At 34.5% G+C, this 10,912-nt stretch overlaps 1 protein-coding gene across 1 annotated transcript; it reads left to right on the top strand.

Moving 5' to 3' along the window:
• Positions 1 to 344: 344 nt before the first annotated feature.
• LOC132559706 (peroxiredoxin-5, mitochondrial-like) lies at positions 345 to 4,468 on the top strand. Its single transcript, XM_060224328.1, has 6 exons — positions 345 to 440; positions 730 to 864; positions 1,696 to 1,737; positions 2,069 to 2,158; positions 2,684 to 2,778; positions 3,239 to 4,468. The coding sequence occupies exons 1-6, from the start codon at positions 345 to 347 to the stop codon at positions 3,354 to 3,356; spliced, it is 576 nt and encodes a 191-aa protein (XP_060080311.1). The 3' UTR covers positions 3,357 to 4,468.
• Positions 4,469 to 10,912: the final 6,444 nt, after the last annotated feature.

The following is a 10,912-nucleotide window of genomic DNA, read 5'->3' as shown; positions in this document are numbered from 1 at the left end:
ATACTTCGTAGTGACATTGATTTCTAAAATGAAAAAGTAACACTTTAATGTAAACTTTGTATATGTAAATTAAAGATGATGTGATTTACTTTGTTTGAGATGGATATGGACTATTTTTTATATGAAATCATTAAGCGGTTTATCAAATTAGAGTGAAGGTAACTGTGTTTTCTAGAATATTTAATGCAAAAACAATAATTGTCGAAAAATATCAAACGTCTTTCATTTTTGTGATTGGTGAGCGTCGAAACTATTCTACTTATTCACATTAGGTATCTATTTTTAGAAAAAGAAAGTCAAGCGTCTCTTTGGACAATCGTGATCAATTAAGTGCTTTATGCACGATGTCTTTGATTGCTCGATGTGTTGTTAACAAAAGCAATTTACTCTCAAGACACCTTTCAGCTGGAATTATTACTGGACAAACAAGATCACTTAAGGTAGAATTAAATGAGTAATTTGAAAGTTTATCATGTCAACGTAAAAGCTGACACTGAACAAAGATTGACTGTGTCGACACCAGTTTTGACGGATCTCGGCTAGTCTTGGAAGGTTGTAACATCGTTTGAGTTTAATGCATTTGCCGATGGTTTCGATCTTAAAATGATATCAATTTGTGGTAAAAGTAAGGTGAGCTACTGCACAAGTATTGATTACCACGCATCATTTACTGGAGAGTGTTTTTCGTGTTTCAGATATGGACATATCACGTTTATTTTCTCCTTTCAGATTGGAAATGAAATTCCTTCAGTAAACCTGTATGAGGATACTCCTGATAATGCTGTAAACATCAGAGACGCATTCAAGGGGAAGAAAGGAGTGCTATTTTCTGTGGTCGGCGCCTTCACCCCGGGATGTACAGAGGTATATGTATTTGCAAGACAAATGTATTTAAGAGCGCTATACAATTACATGTACATCTGTATGTAGCTACAAAATGTAGGGTACAACACTGGATAGCATGTACAAAGACAAAAAAATGAAACTGTGGATACAATTGTATATATTTAGAACCTTTTGGACATGGTTACATGAAGAAAATTTTAAAAACCTCAGTAAATGTAAGGTCTAAGATGTATGCTTGCATGGTTCAGCACATCTAAGTCCATGATCCCACCAAGTTTTAGGCAGTTTGTGTTTCTGAGGGGTTAAATCGTACTGTCCTGTCTTTTGGCACTTCCTTTAGCATGACACTTTGATTTATCCCAAGTGCTCTGGATAATCTTACTTGCTGTGGTCCTCCCTCAAGATGTTCAGTGAGTTAGTCATCTAGCTGCTGCAACAAGTATACTTGTCAAAGCTTTTCTTCTGTTGATATTCCCGTATTGTATACATTGTGCCTGTCCTCGTGAACCTTGGCAGCATTTTCAAGAATCATATCAAAGAAATTTCTTAGGAGACAAAATGTAATTTTCAAAAATTCCAGCTTACAAATGGTTTTGATGCCAATGTAGAATATATAATGATGTGTGAGGACTTTGAGTTGGGTTAAGACCAAAGAGATTAGTTTATAGTTATTGTATTTGATCTAGATCTATTTAGATCTACAGTCATGAATGCAAACAGAAGAAGTTTGTGCACAATAAGTATTTCATGTTATACAAGAAAGTAATGTGTATGTGGCAGAATATAAGGATTTATTTTTCTTGAAATGTTTGTAACATTGATCATACAATGTTGTTATTTTCTCCTTAGGTTCATCTCCCAGACTACCTTGACCATTATGAAAAATTTAAAGTATGTATGCTTGTTTCATTTCTCTTTGGTTGAAAATGAATTAAATAAAAGATTAAGAACATGCAAGACTTCAATAAAAAAGCATTTGTAACTTGATCTGATGACTGAACATGGGGCATAACCAGGAAAAAAATCTATGATAATACCCTGTAAAGAATCTCGATATCTTGTTAGTATATCTGAAAGATGTTTCAATAAATATTCCAGTCAGTAAGAAAAGATAGAAAAAGCCAGTCTACATTTTTGTGTCTTACTTTTCAATATTATCTTGTATTTAAGTGAGTAACTGGTTTTCTGTTTTGTGCCAAACCTAGCTTTACTTGTTGTACAGAATGAAGGTTATGACCTGATATGCTGTGTAGCTGTCAATGACCCATTTGTCATGTCCGCTTGGGGAAAACATGTTAAGGCTGAAGGAAAGGTAACAGTTTAAATCTTTGTATTTTTTTGTATGATTATGCCAATGTATAATTCTGGCAAAATCTTATGACATTCATAGTTATAGAGATGCCATGATCCAATTGTTGACTTTATAATTGTAACATTAGATATCATTCTACCTGATACCAACAGGACATTGAAGAGCCTGAAGTAGATCTTCTGCCTTCATTTTAACACTTGGAATCTTATTTTTCAAGAAGAAAATTGTTTCCTGTCAGCTCAGTGTTTTATTCTCTAATCTCTGATGTTCCTCTAAGTGCTGTTGATAGTGGCACCCATGGTCATATGACCTTGGCTATTAAAAGAACATTAAACTCTATAAAAATAAAACAAACCAGTCAACATTCCTGGAAGATTGATGTGCTATTCATGAAACAAATATATTTATACCTGCTAGAATTTAAAAATCAAATTTGATAAATTTATGCTGCTTCATGTTTACACAGGAAAACCTGGTGAAATCTTGGTATTTCTGATTTCAACCAAACTTTTGAAAACCTTTCAGATTCGTATGTTGGCTGACACTCAGGCAGAATTCACAAGGGCTCTAAATATGGAGCTTGACTGTCGAAAGGTTATGGGAAATACAAGATCTAAACGGTAAGAATTGATGAAACTTTTTATGAATGTGTATGAATGTTTCTGCTTTCATTTTTTAAACATTTATTAGTGCCTTGGGTATCTGATGGAGAGATGGGAGATGTAGGAGACCTTAAATTTGAATTTTTCCTAAACTTATGTTATACTATTCTATGGTAGTTAAGATTTCCTTAAGTTGTGGAGTATTCGTAAAACTGGGACCCGATATCAAGGATGGGACATTGTTTGACGGTCACAGTCACTGTTTATAGAGCATCAACTAACTTAGAGAGAGTTCAGTCGTTCATGTTTTAGCATCATTTTCTAATTCTTTTAACAAATAACATTGAAATAACTGTAGTTAAATTCATTGTTTGACTCTACTGTATCTAACTCTAAATTTGCCTTAAAAGGCTCTATTCATTGTGGGTCTTTAATACAGTCTCTGAAATTTTACAATTGAACATCATTTTCATTTCAGATATTCTTTAGTAGTGGAAGATGGCATTATACAAAGCATTAATATGGAACCAGAAAACACCGGACTAGCTTGTCTCCTGTGTATAAAAAACTACACATCAAAACTGAAACGCATGTAGCTTCAGTACATATCATCGCAACTACAAGCAAAAGATTGCAGTAGTGTTTATTCTTATTTCATTGTTACATTGATATGTTTCCAATATTTTTTTGTTTTACATGTTCTGTTACCTACACATATATATATTTAGATTTACATTTACAATATCATTGAAATTCAAAGGATTCTACTTTTATAAAACAAAACTAATTGCCTTAAGATTATGTCATGACGGAATTGAAATCTAATGATGGGTTATTTGATGATTGCTTTCTGGTATAAAATCTGAACAGTTACTAGGCAGGTATTTATGGCATGAAAATGGATAAATAGTTACATCTGAATGAAAGGCAATCAATCAGTTTTCAGTAATTCTTCTCTGGGGTTCCTTTTATTCTGCTTCAAAGAGATCAAGGGTAAGGAAGATTCTAAAATACCTAACTCTTTATCATTTTCAAGTCGTTGATTTTGTCATGATATATTTCAAGTATAGATAGAGTGTTTCGATATATTGAGTGTGAAACTCATGGACTCTGGGCAAATTACATTCAGATTGCAATTATTTAGATTTCAATTATTTAGATAAGGTCAGTTTGTCATTTGTGACCTAAGGTAACTGTTTATGTGTGATATTTCAAATTCCTGATGTAATTTACAGGAGTTGGGACTTGACCGAATGCCATCCTAGGTTAGGCCATAACCAGCCCAAAGCCAGTCAGCATGTCTATCTTAAATGCTGCTGCGAAATGCTTAATACTTCAGAGCAAAACCCAGAATTTTTTTTACTTACACTTTAAGTTTTTTGTCTCCTTGATTTTTCCTGTCCCTTTAGATTTTCTCATCAACAAGTATCAGTGATCTGGTGATGAAAAACTTAACATATACCCTGTTTTGTAGATTACTAGAGGTAGAACTTTCTATATACATGTATAGGTAGGTTAGGAAACACAGTATTTAGGCATTCTAAGGCACTAGCTTGCATAATACATGGTATATGTCAAGACTTTCTCAAAAATATAACTCTCGTGCTTGTTGGTGCAATAAAGGTAGATTATAAGCTGATGTGTAAGGTTTTGATGTACAGTAATTCTGGATGCTATTTATTTTTTTAATGTTTAAATAAGGACTCAGTATCGAACTTCACCTTCTCTTTTATTTATATATTTCGTTATTCCTAAGCTTTTTAGGTATCCAAATTCACATACAGTGGCCCACTGAAGGACACACCCACCTGGTAACTTTGGTACTACCCGGGTATTTTTCCAGCTGATAAAAATAGGAATGTCTGATAGGTCGCCATTATCCTTTGTAAACTCTTACAAAATTAAGATTTTTTTCTCATACCTCATTTTGTAAGGCATTTAGTGTTATTTTTATTTGAAACGGAGAAAAAAGATGATTTTTGTAATTTCTTTTTCAAAATAACAAAAGTTGTAAATAAAATTGATAATTGTGAATACATATTGTAGTTGAATAGATTGAAAGAGTTTTTGATCTGATATTGAAATTGACCTGAAATTTTAGTTTGTCAGGTGATGTAAACCATATCATATTGCTTTTATTTTATTCTGGGACTTTATTGTCCTGTTTTCCTGATATCTTACAAATTTCTTTGTAAAACGGGCTATGCATATTGCTGAAACTGTTTTGTGATACCCAGTCTGATTGAAACTTAAATTATTACAGTATTAGGAGTATCCTAGTAAATCAAGCTCTGGTTTAAGTTATTGTTGTTATATCATAATACATTTTGGAAAATGTTAGTCATGGAAGTTAAGAATAAAATGTTGGCAGTAGCTGTATATAAATAGGTTTTACTGCAATAACAAGGTTTTACTGCACAGTGTTGGCATTATAACAAGGTTTTACTGTATAACAGTGTAATAAAGTTTTACTGTCTGGCAGTGGCAGTATACCAAACAGACATAAATGTCTTCTTGACACTATCCCTTAGACCTGCACTTTATCCAATCCCTGTTCTCTCCTTTAAAAAATGTGATGTCACTGGAGGCAATGCTGTTTTAGATTCACAGTTCTATATGTAATGGCGACAGTGTAATATGGTTTAGTGTAGATAGTGAAAGTGTATGATAATTATCTAATAGTTGTAGTGTGTTTAACAAGCTGTATGAGTGTGGCAGTATAAGGAAGTGTCATTTTTTGCTGTTTGGTACTTTATCATAGATGTTGTGAATACTATTATAATATTGATCAGGATATCAATTGTTCAGAGGCATTAAGTGCAAATGTGTAGGTAGATATATATATTATGAATGTGGTAAGTATGTGTAGGTAGATATATATATTATGAATGTGGTAAGTATGTGTAGGTAGATATATATATTATGAATGTGGTAAGTATGTGTAGGTAGATATATATATTATGAATGTGGTAAGTATGTGTAGGTAGATATATATATTATGAATGTGGTGAGAATGTGTAGGTAGATATATATATTATGAATGTGGTAGATATATATATTATGAATGTGTAGGTAGATATATATATTATGAATGTGGTAAGTATGTGTAGGTAGATATATATATTATATATATTATGAATGTGGTAAGTATGTGTAGGTAGATATATATATTATGAATGTGGTAAGTATGTGTAGGTAGATATATATATTATGAATGTGGCAAGAATGTGTAGGTGTTTGCTTTTGTTGTTCCAAAATTTTGATTGATAATCGGGTATGTTAATTAACTGCTGATTGTAGGATGTCATTTTGCTTGGTGTACAGTTTCCTTTATTTGATCTTTATTTACAAAGTATATGAATCAGGTGTTTAATCAGGTCCTTGAAATAAAGCTGATGCCCCTCCATAAGAAATATGGGGACTTAAGTAAGACTACCACTACATGTAGTATATTTAATGTCCCATTTATCTCAAGTATATGGTTATTGAATTATTTGAAGATGTTCATTGTTCAGATATACATGGATAAGGCCCGAAATATCTATGACGGTGAGCACCATGCTGATGATGTAGGGCGATGAGCATACTACTGACGACAACCCAAGACGAATCCAGTGTCTTTGGCCGACGGTACCATGGGCACGTTCAACAGGCCTGGGGAAACTGGTTAGGGACAGAAGAGACGTCACAGACTCAGTAGCATGTTTCTCACTTATTCACTTATTCCTGTTTAATGAAATTTTATATGTACAAAGTCCCAGATGTTAGATTTGATTTCATTGTTATATGAAGGATATTCACTTTTTATATTCTATGAATAGATATAAAGTCAGCCTTATATGATAAAACCGAATACTCAACAGGATTGATCTCCGTTTACATGGAGTAAGAAGGAAGTGGGCTTATTACCAAACATGACTTACAAGATGGTGAACTTATCAACCAACTTGTGTGCATTATTTGTGTTTACTTGTCATAGACAGTGAAAAGCTAGAAGGCATTTATTGCCAGACTTTGGTTTATCTCATATCAAATGTATTATGTTAACAAAGGATTGTCTTATTACTGGAAATTAATTTATCTTTGGTCATGTATGTTGTAATACAGGATGGGCTTATTATCTAAACATGGAATGATATCCTGTCAAATACATTAACAAGAGATAGACTTATTACCAAAATAAGTTTGTCTCTTGTTACACACAGGAAAGGTAGTCTTATTACTGAATACAAGTTTGTCTCCTGTCACACACAGGAAAGGTATGGTCTTATTACTGAATACAAGTTTGTCTCCTGTCACACACAGGAAAGGTATGGGCTTATTACTGAATATAAATTTGTCTCCTGTCACACACAGGAAAGGTATGGTCTTATTACTGAATATGTATTTGTCTTCTGTCACACACAGGAAAGGTATAGTCTTATTACTGAATATGAGTTTGTCTCCTGTCACACACAGGAACGGTATAGGCTTATTACTGAATATAAGTTTGTCTGCTGTGACACACAGCAAAGGTATGGTCTTATTACTGAATACAAGTTTGTCTCCTGTCACACACAGGAAAGGTATAGTCTTATTACTGAATATGAGTTTGTCTCCTGTCACACACAGGAAAGGTATGGTCTTATTACTGAATATGAGTTTGTCTTCTGTCACACACAGGAAAAGCATGGTCTTATAACTGAACATGAGTTTGTCTCCTGTCACACACAGGAAAGGTATAGTCTTATTACTGAATACGAGTTTGTCTCCTGTCACACACAGGAAAGGTATGGTCTTATTACTGAATATGAGTTTGTCTCCTGTCACACACAGGCATGGTATGGGCTTATTACTGAATATGAGTTTGTCTCCTTTCACACACAGGCATGGTATAGGCTTATTACTGAATATGAGTTTGTCTCCTGTCACACACAGGAAAGGTATGGGCTTATTACTGAATACAAGTTTGTCTCCTGTCACACACAGGAAAGGTATAGTCTTATTACTGAATATAAATTTGTCTCCTGTCACACACAGGAAAGGTATGGTCTTATTACTGAATATGTATTTGTCTTCTGTCACACACAGGAAAGGTATGGGCTTATTACTGAATATGAGTTTGTCTCCTGTCGCACACAGGAAAGGTATGGGCTTATTACTGAATATGAGTTTGTCTCCTGTCACACACAGGAAAGGTATAGTCTTATTACTGAATACAAGTTTGTCTCCTGTCAGACACAGGAAAGGTATGGGCTTATTACTGAATATGAGTTTGTCTCCTGTCACACACAGGAAAGGTATGGTCTTATTACTGAACATGAGTTTGTCTCCTGTCACACACAGTAACGTAGTGAAGATGGTCCTCAGTAAATAGGCATGAATAACCCGTTATAACAATTTGCTCAATACCATGCAGCTCTTCAATTTCACAAGTTATCCAGTTGTTTTATACATACTTAGAGTAAAACTGGTTTCCGATTGTACTTGTAGCCAGAGCTCAAATATTACTGATGTTTACTTTTGTTCCTCAGGGACTTGATTATAAAGTTGCACCCATTTTTATACAGAATAAACAAGTCCATCATCATCATCATGTGTTGTTTGTACTTTTTTTTCATTCTGTTAAACAAATGGTGTATCAATTTAACTGTATGTAAAACAAGTGTTTATAAATCCTGCAGTTTTGAAACGGGACCATGTTCTTGTATACTTAGTTTACGATGTTTTTGTGTGTCCAAATTAGGACAATAGAGAGAGATCAAGAATATCTCGTCTAAACTTAGCTGTCTCATAAGTGACTCCGATAAGTGAATCAGCTGTAAGACAGACACATGTAACATATAGGACAGCCACAGGCAACATTTAGGACAGTCACATATAACATATAGGACAGACACATGTAACATATAGGACAGCCACCGGCAACATTTAGGACAGTCACATATAACATATAGGACAGTCACAGGTAACATATAGGACAGTCACAGGTAACATATAGGACAGTCACAGATAACAAGCCTGGTTCTTGTATAAAAATAACAACGGAGGACATCATATATAGCCATGTTTTGATATATCAGTATGTAAGTCTCCAATACAATATGTGTGGGAGAGGACAGTAAGAGACTCGCCCACTTAACACACATTGTATGTACAGTCGGAGACTTAAATACATTTCCATAACCGAAAATTGACACATAAAGAAGTGAACTACATAAAGCTAGTGACCAAAACTTCCAAACTTTATGATGTAGACGCCAGAGGAAAGTACATGTATATGGAAAGGAGACATGATTTAAGTATTTTGTTTCAAATGAGTGGAACACGACTTGAGTTCAATCCGAATATCTACTTACCTCCCTTGCGAGCCGACCTAATTGAATCCTTTATCCCTTTGGAGGTGAGATATAGGTGGACTACAACCCAAGGAGAAAGATTATTACGTAAGCTTAACATCTTTTACCTAGGACACCAACTTACCACAGGTTTCAATCAAATTTCTTCGTGTCTTGAAGTCTTTGCAATATATATCATATAAGTGTCATGGTAATGAATGATTGACAATATTTACATACACGTGGAAGTGATATACTGATCTGTTGTCCTGTCAGACCTTAGTGTTAACACTTGAAAGATTCAAATCTTAAAGGCAGTCATGTGTGACATAACACAGGCACTCGAGGCCAGGATATTATTTTTTAAACATTGATTTTTGTTTTAGCACTCATGACTGACGTTATTTAAACGAAATATCAGCAGAATTCAAGTTTATGTGCCGGTTGACAAATCCGAGGTCCACGGTCATTAAAAATACACAAGGCAAGCAACTCCAGATTTTAAAAAATCGACCCCTCGCTTGGAAACTGGCTCAAAAAAAGTAGTTATGATAAGTTCCTTGTAAAACAATATGTATCCGTAGGTAGTGTGTATATTTACCTTTTATTTGGTGCATAACATTACAGGCAACGAGAAATTCACAATACGTACATGAGATTAACATCTCAATAACCGGAGATTTTATCGTCCATGTAATTATCTTTGACGGAAGTAACATGCCATTTCAAGGGCGGTCACTCCGACTTTTTGGGAGAGGAGTTCCGGATAGCACTATACCAGTGAACAGGTAAGAAAGGTTCCGATGTCATTACGCGCGTAACTTCAAAATAGATATTTTAAATATTCTCAATAACTTGACAAAAATCACTATGGAAAAAATCATTTAATTTCCAATTTCTAAGTTAATATATTTCCCCCACGATATTTTTCATAAATTGCGCCCTTTTTTTCATTATCTGCATGATTTTTTTCTTATTATTTTTTTTTTTGAAAAAAAAATTCTCATTACCGCCAGCTTGATTGAAAGTTGATGCATTCTGTATAATCCCTTACCATGATATTGTATCCGAGTTGGCAAATGTGGACTTTCTTTGCCCAGCCATTATTTTTCCATCCCCGCAAATGTATTTGTAGAAATAAAAATATCTATTTTGAAGTTACGCGCGTAATGACATCGGAGCCTTTCTTACCTGTTCACTGGTATAGTGCTATCCGGAACTCCTCTCCCAAAAAGTCGGAGTGACCGCCCTTGAAATGGCATGTTACTTCCGTCAAAGATAATTACATGGACGATAAAATCTCCGGTTATTGAGATGTTAATCTCATGTACGTATTGTGAATTTCTCGTTGCCTGTAATGTTATGCACCAAATAAAAGGTAAATATACACACTACCTACGGATACATATTGTTTTACAAGGAACTTATCATAACTACTTTTTTGAGCCAGTTTCCAAGCGAGGGGTCGATTTTTTAAAATCTGGAGTTGCTTGCCTTGTGTATTTTTAATGACCGTGGACCTCGGATTTGTCAACCGGCACATAAACTTGAATTCTGCTGATATTTCGTTTAAATAACGTCAGTTATGAGTGCTAAAACAAAAATCAATGTTTAAAAAATAATATCCTGGCCTCGAGTGCCTGTGTGACATAAGACAAACATGTGTAACAGGAGCGGGGAAATGCGCAGCCAGACCGGGGTTCGAACTCTAGACGGATGCTCTACCTACTAAGCTAACTGGTCGCTGAGGATCGACCTCGTCAAATTCCGCTACACGTGTATATATATTTAAACCACATTCGTTCGTGATGAAAAGCACAGCACAGCACATACTT

The sequence above is a fragment of the Ylistrum balloti genome, unplaced genomic scaffold, assembly GCF_031769215.1.
Source record: "Ylistrum balloti isolate Yb309-2 unplaced genomic scaffold, AGI_CSIRO_Ybal_v1 Utg370950, whole genome shotgun sequence".
NCBI lineage: Eukaryota > Metazoa > Mollusca > Bivalvia > Pectinida > Pectinidae > Ylistrum > Ylistrum balloti.
This window is presented reverse-complemented; position numbering and strand designations above follow the sequence as displayed.

What these genes read in the sequence shown, in the direction of transcription:
- LOC132559706 (XM_060224328.1), top strand. Translation starts at nt 345, where the DNA reads ATGTCTTTGATTGCTCGATGTGTTGTTAACAAAAGCAATTTACTCTCA. An exon ending in ACCATTATGAAAAATTTAAA is followed by an intron (nt 1,738 to 2,068) that starts GTATGTATGCTT and finishes CTTGTTGTACAG; the next exon opens with AATGAAGGTTATGACCTGAT. An exon ending in GGAAATACAAGATCTAAACG is followed by an intron (nt 2,779 to 3,238) that starts GTAAGAATTGAT and finishes TTTTCATTTCAG; the next exon opens with ATATTCTTTAGTAGTGGAAG.